The sequence below is a fragment of the Leopardus geoffroyi genome, chromosome C2 (assembly GCF_018350155.1).
Source record: "Leopardus geoffroyi isolate Oge1 chromosome C2, O.geoffroyi_Oge1_pat1.0, whole genome shotgun sequence".
Lineage (NCBI taxonomy): Eukaryota > Metazoa > Chordata > Mammalia > Carnivora > Felidae > Leopardus > Leopardus geoffroyi.
This window is the reverse complement of record NC_059333.1, coordinates 58,651,646-58,670,201: the sequence shown is the minus strand read 5'-3', so window position 1 is coordinate 58,670,201 and position 18,556 is coordinate 58,651,646. Positions and strand designations below refer to the sequence as shown.

Below are 18,556 nucleotides of genomic sequence, written 5' to 3'. Positions count from 1 at the left end.
CAGGCATCAGCAAATAAGATCTTATCTAGTTTTTTTCTACTTAAGGTTAAGGTGGCTGGTATAAAGTACTTAAGTAAAGCCACTTTACTATGTTAGTCATACATTTTGGAGCAATGATTGGTGCTAGAGTTAAAGGCAAATGTTGGATACGGTGAATCCAGCCTATGTTTGGAGTCTTGAGAACCTATCTTATTGGAACATTGGGAAAAGTTGGATAAATAAAAACTAAATAGATCTTTCTTGAGTGGTGTAGTGCCAGAAACAGAGAGCAAGGACGGCTGCTCGATTTCAGGATGCACTCCAAAAGTTGTTGAGCTATTTTGCCATTTCTCCATTAGGCCTGTTGTAGATTCCAAAGAAACTAAATCACTAAGGTGATAGACAATGTGTGTCACTTCGTTGTCCTTTAAATCTTAACAATAAACATTTCTCACTGGGTTTTGGATAATTGCAAATATTCTCAATCATTCCTGTCCCTATTCTCTCCTTTTATTTTTGTAGATCTTGCATTTTATGTACAGCAAAATGAAAACAATCTGACTTGTCTCCATAGTGGGAAAAACACTGCTCAAAAGAGTAGGGAAACCCATAGATTGTTTTCTCTATCCGCCCTTATCAGTATAACAAATCATGAAAAACTGTGGCTAGTGTCAAGTGAAGATGCTTTTACCTATAGTGATGGGCTTGAAGTAGACCAATTGTTTCCGTACCCACTGTCAATGCTGCCTTCATTATCAGGAGTGTAAGGATATATTGTTCAGGGCCATTTCTCTCTTTGAAATCTGTTGCCTTAGTCCAGGGAGACAAGTGAGGTTGCCTTCAAGTAAAATCCTTTACTTCACACCTGCGTGATTTTTTTTCCCCCGTCAGATAAGTAAACACAGCCCTTGCAATCCCCAGTAATAATTGCATCTTTGCAAAAAGACGGTCAGATGTCACATTTGTCGGGAGTCATCTCATTTCAGTTTTATAAAACTACAAATCATAATGTTAGCACACAAAATCTCCACCTTTATGGAGATTGACAATTGACTTTTGCTGATTAATCCATCTCCTCTTATGTCACCAATAGGTAACCTCCTGACGAGAGATGAGTTTATTTTCAGCTGTGAAATCTGGTCAACATTTTAATCCATACTCAACATATTTTAACACACATTTTAAAAGGTTTACTACATCATGCATAATATAACGTTGATTAGAATATCTTCATAATCCTATAGAGAAAGTACAGTACAGTACAGAAAAGTTACATCTTACATTAACCAACAAAATTTTAGCAACTGCATTTCACTCTCTTAGACCATTACAAGGGTTTAGGGCTGATGTCTGAAAAAAACAGATTATAAAACTGTCTTCTGCAATAGTGACCTTGTCCTCCACTGTTCAAGTAAAATCATGAGTCATCCAGTTGCAAAATCCTATTATTGGCAACGTGTATACATGTGTGCAAACCAGAATGCAAATTTTTAAACATTGTACCCAGTCAGGCCAGATCAAGATGTTATGGACACTTCCAATCTAGTCATTTCACCTTGTACTAGTAAGCAAAGCCATTAATTACTCTCTACTTCTATTCATTTGCAAACTTCTAGGAAAGAATACGTTCATACTTACAAATACACACAACATGACAGACCAGGATAAGTGGCATTTGAAAAACTGTTATAAAAGAGACTTGCCTGAAGTCATTTCATTCAAGAAAAATTAACTTAACTCTAAAAAAACTAAAGCTAATTGTAAAGAAATACATAATAAAATAGTACATTACAGAGAACATTAAGTTGGAGTTCATTTTCCTTGTTCTATAACATTACTTCTGTAAGTAAGTATTTTCACTGGTCTGTTCTTTGGTGAAAATAGGGCGCTGGTTTCATCGTTATGTCACGCGAGGCTGCAAAAAGAGGTGTGTTCCACGATAAAGAGCAAACAGACAACCTAAGGAAATCGGCTACTGGCTACCTTTATTCTCAGCACCGGGAATGGAGAAATCTTTAGCAAAACATGAAATAGTCTCTTTATTTTTAATCGCTCCTAGTGACAGAATGCCTGTCTAATAAGACTGCTTCTGTGTAAAACACACAACTTTTTGTTTTTTCTTCTTTTACAACAAGTGATTTGCTATATATGTACAGTTGCTTATGCCAGTGGTAACTCTCCAGAGTCAACTTCCTGGGCAACTGATGGCATCAAAGTACCATTTTAAAATGTAGAGTAACACCAAATACAGTTCATTACTTGAAACTACCACTATTAAACAGAAGTCACGTCAAGTCTTTGGTTTAGGTGCAGTACTTAGTAATTAGGGCAAAACTCCTAAAACTCTCCTCCAACCCCTTATTTGCTTCTACTTACAAAATAACCTTCAGCAAAGTGGTTTTTAAAACGTCAGTCGATTAACGAATAATGTCAATGCCAATAATTTGGGTGCTAAAATAATTTCATATTTCCAAGTACATACATTTTTGTAAACTGTTCAGTTTATTTCACCAAAGTAAACAATTGATAAAAAACAGTTTATAAGAAGTGTTCCTATAAGTGATGCTATTTACCAAAATAGTGTTTTCTTTCTCACAGGTGCTTCAATCCTTTCGCTACTTGTCCTCAAGCTTTGAATTCAACCCCCCTTTTCTCTTTTACAAATGACTTCCTGTTAATGTAAAAAAGGAGTTCTGAGTATACACAGTTAAAGGGATGGGCCTGTGGGTCCGGGTCTCTCCATCCCGGACTGAATATGGCTTCATTCTTGTAAGAGACTATTGCAGTCTGCCCGGAAGTACACTGTTGGCGCCAGTTCGCTACAACAAGAAGTGGGTGTAACCTTCTGCGCCAGTAACTATAACATCCATCCAGATCCGCATGGCTTCCGGCGATGGCGCGACCATATAGTAGATTCTGTCATGCGTCTTGACACTGAAGGTGAGTAATGGGTTAGGACTCTAAAAATCAAAAAAGGAAAAGCATGTAAAACAAACATCCTGAAATTGTAACATTAAATAACACAGACATCTATGGGAGCTTTTTCCTCTTCAAAAGTTTTCCAGTTTGTGGAAATCTAAATTGGTATTACTTTTGCTCTCGTAGAACCTGTACCCCCACCTCCAGCATCTTTCTTAGGACTGACTATCTTTCTGGCCTCACTGCACAATAACTCTCACACAGAGAGCTCACCAATCAATCCTCTTAGCAGCTCCTTTGTAGATAAAGCTCCAGCCCAGTGCCTAGATAATGTACGCAATAAATAACCGCTGCTATTCTTAGTCCTACTAAGATCCTTCCTTATAACTAGGTAGTAGACCCTTCTTAGAACCTCAGCAAGTCACTTAGCAGGTCTCCTGAATCAAAATGTCCAGAATATTTTCTCATTTCACCATGATTTTTCCTTCCACCAAAGATCAGCGATACTAATTATGTTCGCTTTTCTAGAGTGATTCTGCTCATATCAATCTGTTATGTCAGAGCAACACATCTAAATTGCTTGCAGTTCTAAAACCATTTTTCCAACCCAATTATTCATTCACATCTGAAAATCAGTGTTTACCTTATTAGCATTCTTGAGGTGATCATAATACACTTCTTCAATGGCTTGGAAGTATATTACTCCTTTTAATTTAGCTTCATGCTTGTCTGCAATAATAGTTAAATACCTTATCACCAACGATAGACTGGGAAGATTATAATTTCAGTATAATTATTACAATATTTATCTAGTATTTAAGTTACCTGAGATCAATTCAGATAATTTAGGTGAAGGCATTAGCCCAGTTCTATTTTGAAAAAAACAAACAAAAAGGGAACCATCAGCCCAAACCTCGGGGACTAATTGATTTTGCCCAAAGCTCTCTAGCAAATCTGCAGTCAAAAAGACAACCCAGAACTACTGACAGTCAAGTTAGCACACAAAATATAAACACTGCTGACACCAATACTGATTATCTCCCCACGTTCCCCAAAACTGTAGTTGTAATGGAAATGTTAATATGTAGAGCTGTCGTAATGAGATTTGTAAGAAGGTTTTTGTTTTTTTAAGAAGGGTGGTTTTTTTTTTTTTTACCTAACTTAAAATAATATTCTACTTATATTTCTATTTATTAATATTCCACTTATATTTCTATGAATTTCTTGTTCAGCATGCTTTTTCCCCGTTCCCAGTAGAGCTTCATGTCAATAATTTAGTGATCTTTCAATGCAGCATGTTTCAAACTGTTTCCAAGGTTTCATCAAATTCGCCATAAAAACCCAACAAAAACGTAAAACAAAAACAAAAGCAACCAAATCACAAACCAAACAGCATCACTCTACGATCTAGTAAGTTCTTGAAATATTTTGTAATTTAAACACAGAGAAGATCACAAATGCATGTGAGCCTATTAAAAAGGGTTCAAAGTGTGGATGAGGCTGCAAAAAGAGAGAGAGCCTGTTGGTGGAAGTGCAAATAAGAAAGCTCCTTTTGGAAGGCGGTTTGGGAAAAGACACCAATTAAAAATGCAAAAAATCCTCTTACTCAGCAAGTCCACTTCTAAAACTTTATTGTATAAGAGCTACTCATGCACATGCATACGGATTTGTGTTTGTTACAGCAGAAGACAGCAAAAAATCTGTCTGAACTCTAACAGGGGACTGATCCAATTATGGTCGGGTCACATAATGGAATCCACACAGCCACTGGAAAGACTGAGCTGGGTCGGCAAGTGCTCGTCAGAGAAAATCCTGAAATACTGTTACGCGACAAAAGTTATGAACAGAGTGAAGAATTTGGTCTCAACTGTGTATTTTTGAAGTTCATTTATTTATTTTGAGAGAGAGAAACAAAGAGGGAGAGAGAGAGGATCCCAAGCAGGCTCCACGCTGTCAGCACAGAACACGATGTGGGGCTCGAACCCACAAACCGTGAGATCATAACCTGAGCCGAAATCAAGAGTCAGATGCTTAACTGAGCCACCCAGGAGCCCCTGGTCTTAACTGTATTAAAGAAGAAAGAATACATATATATATATATATATATATATATATATATATATATATACATATATATATATATACACGCATATATATACATCTATCTGAAACATATACATATATATAAACATATATCTGAAAAAGTGTATATATAAATGAATAAAGAAAATCTGAAAAGATATGTCAGACTTTTGTGATGTGAAAGAGACTTATTTTCATTGTATAGACCTTTTTTAAGTTTATTTGTTTTTATTTTGAGAGAAAGAGAGATAGAAAGAGAGAACCAGTGGGGGAGGGGCAAAGAGAGAGGGAGACAGAATCCCAAGCAGGCTCTGTGTCCTCAGTGGGGAGTCCCATGTGGGGTGGGATCATGACTGGAGCCAAAATCAAGAGTCAGATGCTTAACTGACTGAGCCACCCAGGTGCCCCTACACTTTTGTTCTACTGTTAAGTTTTTTACCCAAGAATGTCCCTTTTTTCCCAACAACAATGGAAAGCTAGTCTGAAAAACAATAGCCCTGAGAGGTTCAGTGGAAAATATAAAGCTATTAAATTACACTTAACTCAGCATTTCCCAAACTTATTTGACCATGGACCATATTTGTATGTGTTCTGGTTTTTTGTTTGTTTATTTTACTCTTCCTTGGGAAGCACCGTTTTAATTAATGCCACGTTCAGTGGGTTTCAATCAGTTCACTGGGAAGGATACTGCAGTATTAATGGGAATACAATAATACTTTACTTTTTGAAAGCAGGTGTAAAATAAAATCTGAAGCTAAAAGTAAATTTCATCAGTGTTTCAAGGAGGCAGAAAACTGGGAATGAACCTTTTGTTTGTAGGGCAGTTCATATCTGAGAAAGAACTCTCAAAAATGCTGGCCTCACAAGGGCATTGTGAACTAAGAGAATTAATAATGCTATTGTAACTTGACACGATAAAGCAATTCATTCCTTTTGGTAGCATTAGCCCATCAATTTTCAGATATATTTTCTGTCTCAGTTTTCGTTAGAGACTCTTCTAAGGTTACCCAGTTAATATGTAGGAGGCCAAGCATGGAGGCACAGAGACTCTGTGATGAGCACAGAGACTTATGACATTAACTGTCAGCACTCATGTTTACAGCTCCTTCACACGCACGGTGCCCTTTACCTCATGACAAGCTGAAGGGGCGGGTGTGGTGCCTGTGGGGTCAAGTCCAGCCTGAACTGCAATCTGCATGGCTTCCTGTGGACTGATCTATTCCTGCACTTGGTGATGTTTGGGGAAAGAGCAGGGGCGGAGGCCAGGGGAGCAGACAAGCTACTGATGGCTGTAAACAGAGCCAAATGGACAGTGTCTGTCAAACTAGGACGCACTGGTCAGTTATATAATATGGGAATATTAAAAAGCTAAATGAAACATAATTTTTGCCTGTTTTATATGTTACAGTTCTGAGTAATCATTCATATGTCAAAAAGATATTTTTTATTATATATTACATAAAACATGTAGATATATATAAAAATATATTTTTGTTGTATATTATAAAAACTATTATAAAATATTTTAATAAAAATATTTTTAAAATAATATATTTTTTAAAGAGAAAACTGGTCACCAAGAAGTTTACATTTGGAAAAATGCATTTACGTGGTCATTAGGAGCACAGGTTCTGACATGGGTCAGAAGGAGGAGGGAGTGAACAGCTGACCTGGCTGACAGAGGAAAGAACGAAATAAGGGTCTCAGAGAAGAGAAGCAGAGAAGAGTGAAGCTGTTTTGTCTGGAGTTAATTAACATGTTATCTTTGGAAAATTCTGGGTGAGGTTGTCTTTGGAGACTAGCACAGGGCAAAGTTTTGTTTATGGATTTTGTGGACATAAATTGGCATTTCTCATTAAACTGTCATCTTTTCTATTGTACTAACTGAAGAGAACGTCTCTGGATTTTCTTAGAACCCAAGATCAGAAGGCCCAAGAGAGGCAAGCAGGGAACCCGGAAGGGGGTTTAGGCCATTCGCTTGGGGCCACTACAGCATTAACTGCATACTGGAGCCCAACCAAAGAGCTCCTAACTGAACGGCATGCACTCCTGGGTCCTCCTCACCCCAACTCTGGGGCCCCCCAGCCAGGGTCTCCTTGTTATCCACATGCCTCTTGGTGCCTCATACTTCTCTTCATAAACATATCCTGACCTCACACTATGTAGATTAAGTGACTAGACTGTTATTTCTTATTACATTGATTTAACAATTGATTCTTTATTTGGCATTGCTCATAAACGCTGATACAGTCACCACAGGGTCTCTTCATAAACTCTTGCATGATATTACTTTTCTTTAGTTGCTTAAGAGAGCAGAGCTAAATCTGTGCTGACAATGGACGTGTTTCATATGTGACCCAGGAGTAAGTAAGAAACTTTTTTCTTTTTCTTTTCTTTTCTTTTTTTTTTTTTTTGAGAGAGACGGGGGTGGGGGGGGGTAGAGAGAGAGCCTAAGCAGGCTCCACGTTCAATGCGGAACAGGGCTCCAGCTCACGACCTTGAGATCACGACCTGAGCTGAAATCAAGAGTTGGACACTTAACGGACTGAGCCATCAAGGTGCCCCGAGACTTTTTAGTAAGTACAGCAGTTACATAAATATTCCTGTATTTTTTTGAAGACTCAGGTGGGTATGTTTCTCACAATCCATCATTTAAGCAATCCAAAAATATGTCAGTCAGTTAATAAATACTTGTTCACTTGTTCACTGATGAGCTTTACTCTCGGCTTAAATAACATCCTAATTTACAAACTGTAGCTGGATGTCTGTCAGCCAAGGCTGCCTAATTGTGTGTGACTTAAATAGGGCATATGACCATAAATAAATAAACAGAAACCTTTTTTCTGGCTTTGTGGTATAAAAGTCAATATTTTGGTCTAAAAGGATAAATTCCATTTAATATATGTTCAGACTTCAGGTTATTTCAGAACCCGAACAGACTAATTCACACTTTTAAAATAATAGATAATTTTTATTATTTCTTTAAAAATTAAAAAAAAATTTTTTTGAACGTTTATTCATTTTTGAGAGACAGAGAGAGACAGAGCATGAGTGGGGAAGGGGCAGAGAGAGGGAGACACAGAATCTGAAACAGGCTCCAGGCTCTGAGCTGTCAGCACAGAATCCGACGCGGGGCTCGAACTCACAAACTGCGAGATCCTGACCTGAGCCAAAGTCAGACGCTCAACCGACTGAGCCACCCAGGTGCCCCTAAAAATTTTTTTTAATGTTTATTTATTTTTGAGAGAGAGAGAGAGAGAGAGAGAAGCAGAGAGAGAGAATCCAAAGCAGGCTCCAGGCTCTGAGCTATCAGCACAGAGCCCAATGCAGGGCTCGAACCCTTGAACCTTGAAATCATGACCCATGCCAAAGTCGGATGGATGCCCAACTGACTAAGCCACTCAGGTGCCCCAAATGTTTATTTCTAGGGAGGAAATCATACATATCATGGGGACTATACAACCCTAATATAAAATAATATAGACCTACAAAGCTAATATTGCCCTTAATTCTATTACCAATCAACCTATTTATACTGACTTTTATTACCTTTGCTCTTTAACAGAGAGTTCCTGATTTGAATATATCACTTAAGAGTTTTTTATCACTCACCCGCATAATAAGAGAATGTGCGCTTGTTCCGATCAAACACAAACCATCGTTTTTTCCAAGTTTTAATTTTTCCACCCATTTTGATAAGGAATCCTCGGCAGGTCTTCTCTGTGATCGATACATGATAACAGGTATCGATATTGTGGCCGGCAGTCTCTACGTGGCTTCGCAAATCAAAGTCTTCCTTCCGGACGGGCAGATAGCGTGTCAAAGGTCGGGCCTGGAAAAGCACAACCCCGTGTCACATATAGCTAAGTACTTATTTCGTTTAAGGTCACAGTTATTTGAGTGGACATGAACTGGAAAGCCTAAGCATTCAAGTGTTCATGTGATTATGAGAACTGAAGATAAACATTATTCTTTGGAGTTTAAAAAATGCATAGCGTTTTCAGAAGGATGCTACAATATGCGGGGGAGGGGGAGGGATAAACTCAGGCGGACAGGTTCTACTCCTTGAGAAGGGCAGATGAGAAAATGGAAAAACGTCATTAACCTTAGTTTTACAAGAGGCATATCGCACTTCAAAACACAGGGAAATGAGGCACGAAGTTCCCTGGGCCTCTCCCTATCACCACCTAACATTAGTTCTTAATCTCAGACATGACATGACTGGTGAACAGTATTTAGTAAGTACACGCCCCCCCCCCCCCCCCCCGGCCCTGCGAGATCCCCTAAAGCTATACATGTTGGCTGATACACACCCTCTGGTAGAAATTGAAGGCAGAGATGTATGTTTTGAGAAGTGAAGCTAAGATAAGGTGAGATGTGGAATCAAAGCCGTACTCAATGAGCTATCCAATGAGCAGATATGGAAAAGATGTATGTGGATGTCTTTTATTTTACTATGGCTGGAGTAGAGAAGTTCATCTAATCTAGGAAGCATGCATCACCATGGGTCACATTTCCAAAATGGTGTTTGACTGTATTCTGTTAATAACCCCATCCCTCTGCCCTGGGGAAAATGACCTAAATATATACTTGGAGGAAAACCTTATAATTAGGATTCAAATAGAGAATTGTACTTTTTTGGATTGGCTTCGAACACCAAATAGCCAGGGATGATCTTCACCGTGAACCATAATTTGGCAAAGGATAGGCATAATGAAATAAAATGAACAAGTTTTACTTTGAATTTTTCCTGCAATATTTTGCCTTTGAGTCTGTGGTACTTTGACTTTAGACAGATGTCAGAGACTTACTGATACCTCAAAAGCACACAGAGTCTCCAAGATGGGTCTCTCACTGCCATGCTACCAAACTGCCAGCAACTATGAAGAATAAGAGGAACGGTACTTTTTATGAAGTCTAGTAAAACTTGGTAAAATGGGTTTGAACTTGAAATAATTGGCACTTCACAAGATTTTATTTTAGTTCCTCATCCGACATACATTATATAAGCAGCTTTTTAGTTGCAAAGATTCAAACTCTATGATAAGCGGGATAGGAAGTGAAAGGAAATGGGTGATTTTTCCTGAGTTTTGCTGGAGTTCAGTAACCTTGCACACATGTGTGGACGGCTGTAGCAAAGGGGATATGTGTGACAATACAGTGGTTAGGAAAAAAAAACTACCAAGAAATTGGGTTGGTAAAATTATTTTGTTCTGGAGTATTTGCTTCCAAAAATGGCTTCATAGAAGCTTTTCTCTTCCTCAACCAAAAGTTTTAGTTTGGGTGTTGTATTTGTTTCCAGTATCTGGCAGCATTTTTCAAAGCTGCTTGGAAAAACATGGTCCTTTTAAATATACTCCCAAAAATGGGCAGAAGAAAAACTGCCTCTCCCGCTGAATTGTTCTATGCGTGACCAAAGTATCATTTGAGTAGTAGGTCTCAATGAGTTTTTTTTAAATGTTTACTTATTTTTGAGAGACACCACGCATGAGAGAGAAAGGGGGGGGAGGGGAAGAGAGAGAGGGAGACAGAGGATCCAAACAAAGCAGGCTCTGAGAGCCCAATGTGGGGCTCAAACTCTCAAACCATGAGATCATGACCTGAGCCGAAATGGGACACTTAACCAACTGCACCACCCAGGTGCCCCTCAATGAGTTTTGAGATAAGCATATATTTTGTTTGTTTGTTTGTTTGTTTGTTTGTTTCTGTCCCAGCAGTTACATGTCAAGAAGGGCTGCTGAGCACAGTGCCAAGAAAGCCATCCTGACACAGCATGACTGTCTTCTAAACAATGACCAGCAGGGGGCAACCTATTCTAATCCATCCAGACTGACCGACCAACCTGTGCCCTTTGTTTCTCTCTTATTTTTACTTCCTTTTCAATTAACTTCTGCCGCTGGCTAGTTTCTTCCTGCAAACGTTTTTCCAGGAGTTCTCGGCGTCGTTTTTCTTCTTCCAGAGCTCGTTTCTTGGCTTCCATTTCCCGTTCCTAAATACCATTATTCCGAACAAATTTTAAGATATACTGGTTATACTTGGATGATTCCAACTAATGGAAAAGAAAATTCTCCCTAGACAATTGTTGGCTTTATAGCCTGGGCTCTTACAATATATCACCTAGACAAGAATCACCCCTCACATAGTTTTTTAAATCATCCCACGCAGAAAGGCAACCATGACATTTAGTTAACAACTGAATATTAAGTGAACATCCAGCTGTGGAACTCAGTCATTTCATGCTGGTGACTACAATCCTCGCATTTTTAAAACAAAGGATCAAACTGGTCACCCAACACTAGTCATGACCTTGAGCCCTCCTTTCAGTGGCCATCTTCTAACTGAAGGCCATCGGTCCCTCTGGTTTCTTTGTTGCTTTGCAGCTTCCTGGCTGGAGGTAGCAGAGGAAGCCCACGGGGAAGTCGGAAGAGGAAAGGAGGGGCCCTTTAAGGCAGGATGCAAAGGCATTTGGGGGGATTCCTAAGGAAGTTCAGATTCTGGCTTGAAATGCAGTCACAATAACGTGGGATTTTAAATATTACAATAGCACAGTTCACACAAGCTGGCAGGGAAGAGAGAAAACATAAAGACATGACATTCCTCCTTGTTCTTTGGCAGGCAACCACAGTGGCCATCAAAGGGAAAATTCAATACAAAGCATTCATTTCGGTCTATGTTGACACTATACCTATTTTAAATGACAAAATATTGTAGTGCGGTCAGGAGGCCAAGAAATCCTAACACCCTTACTTTTCAGGTAACAAAAATGAGACCAAAAAGGTTGAGTGACGACTCCAAGATTATACTGGTTAATAAGGCCCAAGGACGGCTTCCTGTCAGGTGCAGGACAGCTTGAACCATGAGCTCATTGACCTCTGGTGGAAAGATATTGTACCTACCCTGGATTCAAGCAGCCGAGTCTTCTCCGCATGCGCCTGCTTCAAAAGTCTTTCCATTTCTTCTATTCTGGCAATATTTGAAGTGCTGGCACTGAATAGAACACAGCAGAACACAAAATACCCTTTCAAGAATATTGTTTAGGAGGGATGTCTCTTTAAGTACCCACGCAGATGTGCACACACACACCCGCTCACAGGTTCCAGGATGGTGAACGATGCAATCCAATGTAATTTAAAGGATGTTACTTAGGAGAGTCATTGGCCTGAAAAGGAAACTCAGTTCAGGTCTGAAAGCTGTAGGTGACATTGGCTTATCTCAGTTTAGGAGACAAAATATAGGCAAGGAAAATAATACCAAAGTAGAGTGCTTTACTCATAAATAAATAAACGCAAACTAAATCTTACAAAGTGTGTTCTCAAAATACTTTTTCCAAGGTCTAAAAATTAATGGACTGTGGGAGGCCTTCTTTTTAATTTAAACATTCAGAGATACCAGACCAATAAGACTATCTACAGAGTTCTATGCAGATGATACCTAAGGTTTGAAGACACTTTATTTGGTTTGGAAATATGTGTTCCCAGCTGCTTTTTTGCTGTGCCTCTATACACGTGGACATTTTAGAGGGCGCCTGGCTGGCTCAGTTAGAAGAGTGTGTGATTCTTGATCTCGGGATCATGGGTTCAAGCTCCACATCGGGTGTAGAGATTACTAAAAAAATACATACATGTGACATTTTATTTCTTCTTTTTTTAACGTTTATTTTTGAGGGAGGGTGGAGGGGCAGAGAGAAGGGGACAGAGGATCCAAAGCAAGCTCCATGCCGACAACACAGAGCCTGATGTGGAGCTGGAACTCACAAACCGTGAGATCGTGACCTGAGCCAAAGTCAGATGCTTAACGGACTGAGCCACCCAGGTGCCCCGACATTTTATTTCTTACAGGACGATGCCAATTAAAAAAAGACTTCTCTCGTAGGTGCAACAGAAGGGTGGTGGGTGGCTAGTTTTGTCAATGATATCCAATACTCATCCACCATATACCGATGAGGAAACGCTATGAAAAGGTTCAAGAGCTTCAAAAGAAATGCATCTTTTTTTTTTTAATCGGAGAATTTATAAGAAATGCATCTCGAGAAAGACATCATGCAAACAAGTGAAGGCAAAAACCTTAAGGAGTAAAAGCTGCAAGAACAGTTAGGGTAAGTAACTAAAAGAGAAATAGAAGAACTTGGAAATGTTTAACGCAAACCAAAAAATGTTATTTTTCTCTTACTGATGTTTTATACGAGTGTTCTGGAAACGGGGGCATGACCTAGGTCAAAACTTATTTACTCTGATATTCCAGCCATAGAGAACCAGTGTTATTTCCTATGCACGTATCCTTGTATAGCCATTGAATATAGGTCTTCTTTTCTAGACTCTCTTGGGGACAGAGACGCTTTTGTGCCTGTATCTTCCATAGCATAGAGACTGGCACATAGTAGGGATTCATGTCAGATGCATTTATATAGAAATGAATTCATATGAAAATAAGGGGCACCTGGGTGGCTCGGTCGGTTGAGCATCCACCTTCAGCTCAGGTCATGATCTCGCGGTTCATGGGTTCGAGCCCTGCATCGGGCTCTGCTGACAGCTCAGAGCCTGGAACCTGCTTCACATTCTGTGTCTCCCTCTCCTCTCTCCGCCCCTCTCAGTTTGCACTCTGTCTCTCTCTCTCTCTCTCTTTTTCAAAAATAAATAAATATTAAAAAGTTAAATTCATATGAAAATGAAAAGGATAATTTTTAGTATATCTCCCCAAATTATATTGTTGATCAACTCAAATCTAGGTTGTTTCAAGCATAGGGCTAAATTCCTTTCTAGAGATCAATGACCACAGCAACGTCATATATACAGTTTATCTTAAAGTCAGTAATAGCAGCTCTATAGCAGCTTTATTCATAATTGCCAAAATTTGGAAGCAACCAAGATATCCTTCAGTAGGTAAATGAATAACTAATGGCAGCACTTCCAGAAAATGGAATATTATTCAGCTCTAAAAAGAAATGAGCTATCAAGTCATGAAGAGACATGGAGGAAACTTAAATGCATATTTAAGTGAAAGAAGCCAATCTGAAAAGGCTACACCCTGTATGACTCCAACTATATGACGTTCTGGAAAAGGCAAAACCATGGAGACAGTAAAAAGATTAGTTTAGTGGTGGCCAGCGGTTTGAAGTGGCGGGTGGGAGGGAGGGAAGGATGAATATGCAGAGCACAGAGGATTTTTAGGGCAATGAAAGCCCTCTGTATGACACTGTAATTAATGATGCATATGTGACATTATACATTTGTTCAAATCCACAGAATGCACAACATCAAAGGTGAACCCTGTTGTAAACTATGGATCCTGGGTGACAATGATGTGTCAACATAGGTTCATGAGAAAAATTTTTTTTAATGTTTATTTATTTTTGATAGAGAAAGAGACACAGAGTACGAGTGGGGGAGGGGAAGAGAGAGAGGGAGGCACAGAATCCGAAGCAGGCTCCAGGCTCTGAGCTGTCAGCACAGAGTTCGACGTGGGGTTTGAACCCATGAACTGTGAGATCTGACCTGAGCTGAAGTTGGATGCCTCACCAAAACCACCCAGGCACCACTCAACATAGGTTCATTAACTGTAATAAATGTACCACTCTGATGGGGAAGGTTGATAATGGGGGAGGCTATGTATGTGCAGGGACAGGGATCTCTGTATCTTCCGCTCAGTTTTGCTGTGAACCAAAAACTGCTCTAAAAAATTATCTTTTAGAAAAAAAAAAATCAGTACTTCTGGCCCTATTACAAAATGCATTCATCCAGGAAAGGGACAGCCTTAGGAATGCTGTATCCTTAGAAGTTAACTAATCTCTGTACTTTGCAGGGTTACTTTGGGCCCATTTTTAGCCAGGAGTGTTCTCCTGACAAGGACAAAAACATGGCAATTTCTCCTCATTATTTCCATGAACTGTTGGGAGAGGTACAAAAGGGTAAATTCTATTCTCTTCAACCAGCAAGGATTAAAGAAAAAAAATTTTTTTTTAATGTTTATTTATTTTTGAGAGACAGAGAGAGACAGAGCACAGCTGAGGGGGGGGGGCGGGCAGAGAGAGAAGGAGACACAGAATCTAAAGCAGGCTCCAGGCTCTGAGCTGGCAGCACAGAGCCTGATGCAGGGCTTGAACTCATGGACTATGAGATCATGACCTGAGCTGAAGTTGGACGCTTAACCGACTGAGCCACCCAGGCGCCCCCCAAAATCTTTAAATTTTTGTGCAATAATTTGTATTCCTCCTTATTAAGAATAGTCAACCTCACAGACGTTAAAGGGGCACACTTTGTCAGCTCAACTGAGAAAGCCCCGGACAAACATCAGGCGCTAGAACAGCACAAAATCATGTTTATATTCTATCGTGTTCTCTGTGACATCAGATATATATATGTCTTATGTCTCCAGTTTATTTGGAAATAAATAATTTGTGCACTACGTCTCAGGTCTCAAAAACTCATCAATTAAAAAAAACCAAAAAAGCCCTCACCAAGAGTCTAATCTCCATCTACCCTACAGTTCTTTCTACAACATACTCACTTTTGGTCCAACTTGTGCCTGAACATTGTTAGATACAGAAAACTTATTGTATCCATTTCTTCATCAACCGGACAACATTCTTAGAATGTTGATACTTAAGTTGAATCAAAATCTGTCTTTCTACAGCTTCCAATTACTGGCCTAAGTATGACCTTGAGCTACCTGAAACCTATCCACATGAATTGGTTGGAAATAACTCGGTGAGAAACAAATATTTTCAGCCCATGGTTTTTCATGTATCTGTAATTTGGGCATATCCTGGGGGCAAGTTTTAAAACAGTTACCTGTCTTTAAATATTTCTGTTCATTCTTATTTTAGAATTTTTTCAGGGTGTTTTCCATTTATTTTATAATATTTATAATTATTTTCTGCCAATTATATTTAAATCTGCCTATTTGGCAATATTCCCATAAATGTCTTAACTTCTGCTCCAAAGAAACTCAATTTTCTGAAAACATTTGACAGAAAGTACATGTTAACATTTACTACTTCCTGTCTTCATAACTTTTAGGCACCTACAGTCACCTATTTTTTTTTTTTTTTAAGTTCTCCTTTTATACTTTTAAAGCTACTTTGGTTATTTTGTTTAAAAAATAATTTGTATCCTTGGGTACCTACTTGTTCTCTATGCTACCACTTTTACTATTCTTTTTTTTTTTTTTTCAATGTTTATTTATTTTTGGGACAGAGAGAGACAGAGCATGAACGGGGGAGGGGCAGAGAGAGAGGGAGACACAGAATCGGAAACAGGCTCCAGGCTCTGAGCCATCAGCCCAGAGCCCGACGCGGGGCTCGAACTCACGGACCGCGAGATCGTGACCTGGCTGAAGTCGGACGCTTAACCGACTGCGCCACCCAGGCGCCCCCCACTTTTACTATTCTTGAGTTTAATATTTCCTTGACGTGTAAACCATTTTTATTTAGCAAAACTTCTCTGCTGTGTCATACCATGTCATCACCAGTTTTGCTTTTATGTCTCATGGGGATTGCACCTAGAGTGACAAGCAAAGGCCACTGCAACAGGAATGTAGGGAGAAGTCTAGGCTCGTCAATACCATGGCATCCATGGTATACCCAAATGTCAGCAAATGAAATGCCATCTGGTGTAGCACCTGCCGTATAGGAGGAGAGTCTGAAGTCACTGGAGATAAGCTTTATCCTGCATTACCTATAGCACAACACTCATCTTTGCTTTCTCAAGCCTCTCAAAATTATAAGAGGAGCAATGTGTCCTGTCATTGCCTCAACTTCGGACCTTCCTTAAAAGGCAGGCATAAATTTCGATGTCAATGCTGTAAGGATGCTGGTGATATGAGTCATTGGGCCATTAATGGTGTACAGATGACTAGTTTTGACTGCCTTTCCCACTTAGGAATGTTCTATTTTATCAACTGAAGACCTCTTTTTACTGACCGACTTTGGCAAAAACCATATACATAAAGAAAAAAAAAAAGCTTCCATCAAGAGTAAAAGCATCCAAATAGCAGATTTGGGGTTTTGGTGCTTTTCAGAATAGTCATTCATAGGCAAAGGCAAAAACAAAAAAGGAAGAAAGAAAAGCTAAGAACAATGTCATACAAGAAATAAGTAAACAAAACCAGACCGAAACAAAACCAACAGAAGCAAAACAAAATTCTCCATAAAGACACACAAAACTTTTCCAGGACTGCTGTCAGTGCACTAACACTACCACTAAGTGAAGAACCAGATTATTTATTTTCAATGAATCTTCTCAAGTACTTTTTCAGCTTAAGCAAATTATTACTCCTTATAAGGGGTCTAATTTTTCTCTAGTCAGTAGCTCCTTGAATATCACAAGAACACAAGCCCTCTAACCCCTCCTGACCATCGTTCACATGGTTTGACATATCCAGTCCCTTTGACACATGGCTGCCCTCTCCTGCGATCACTTTGGTTGTCTGGATCTCTTCTGAAAGAACTCCCGAGAATAAAATGCACACACTGGGTGTTGACATACTGGGGAAGAAAGCAGAATACCAACCTTTGCCTAAACTGAAGAAATTAGAAGCATGCGGAATTTGGATGAAAGCATCCCTTAAAGCCAAGTTCAGCCGTGGATTGCTCTCAACCCCATACTCAGTCTTGCTCCCCACCACCCATGCACACGGCTGGTATTTAAGCCATAATGAGGGATCAAGTTCCTCAACATTTTCTCCAAGTATGAGCACAAGGTCAGGGCTTAGGAAATTAGTAATAGCAATTGTGATAATAACATATCATTGCAGGCGGTATGCAGGGATCTGCATTGTATAAGCCAAGTCAGTAATTTTAGCAGAGTAGAGGTTTTATGCAGAATTGACTCTCAGCTGCTGTTTTCTATGACCCAAGACCTGTTTTCTTAGCTTTTTGTTTGTTTATGGTGTAAGTAATGATGCTGAAAAAGCAAAAACATTATGTGACTCAAGTAACTCTCTGGCAGACACAAAAATGATGTCTCAACAAAAAGGGAAAGGCCAGTGTCCCCACAACTCTGAGTAGTTCTATAATTCTACAAATGGCTTTTTGTGACATAATAAACCACAAGACCAGGTTTATGTCACTAGAATTTCAGCATGGAATTACCTCTTTAATATACATGTCATTTTAGGGGATTTTCATACATAACTTAAAAACAATCACACAAAGAGAAAATGTTTTAGTCTTTTCTTTCTCTCGCTACCTAACCTCAAAAAGTTCTCATTAAGGATGTGGTGTCGTAATATACATTCCAAACATTAGTTTCTTATTACCCATTTGCCTGATGTTTATCATATTATTTTCCATTATAATAGTGGATACAAGCTTATCTTAGGGTAGCATGAACTTTTTAAAGTAGATGGTGGTACAGAAGAAAAATGTTTGTTTCTTTCTTTTTTTTAAAAATTTTTTTTTCATTTTTTTTTTTTCAACGTTTATTTAGTTTTGGGACAGAGAGAGACAGAGCATGAACGGGGGAGGGGCAGAGAGAGAGGGAGACACAGAATCGGAAACAGGCTCCAGGCTCTGAGCCATCAGCCCAGAGCCTGACGCGGGGCTCAAACTCACGGACCGCGAGATCGTGACCTGGCTGAA

The 18,556-nt window shown here is 39.3% G+C and overlaps 1 protein-coding gene across 49 annotated transcripts in view; it reads right to left on the bottom strand.

The window, feature by feature from the left end:
* Positions 1 to 947: 947 nt before the first annotated feature.
* Positions 948 to 18,556, bottom strand: part of PHLDB2 (pleckstrin homology like domain family B member 2) — a 230,177-nt gene continuing 212,568 nt past the window's right edge. For all 49 annotated transcript variants that reach the window (XM_045501958.1, XM_045501963.1, XM_045501979.1 and 46 more), the window contains 5 exons: positions 11,877 to 11,967; positions 10,823 to 10,969; positions 8,593 to 8,812; positions 3,542 to 3,627; positions 948 to 2,939 (listed from right to left, as the gene is read on the bottom strand). In XM_045501958.1, the coding sequence (XP_045357914.1) occupies positions 2,799 to 2,939; positions 3,542 to 3,627; positions 8,593 to 8,812; positions 10,823 to 10,969; positions 11,877 to 11,967 (685 nt within the window). In that variant the 3' untranslated portion in view covers positions 948 to 2,798. The remainder of the gene's footprint in view (positions 2,940 to 3,541; positions 3,628 to 8,592; positions 8,813 to 10,822; positions 10,970 to 11,876; positions 11,968 to 18,556) is intronic.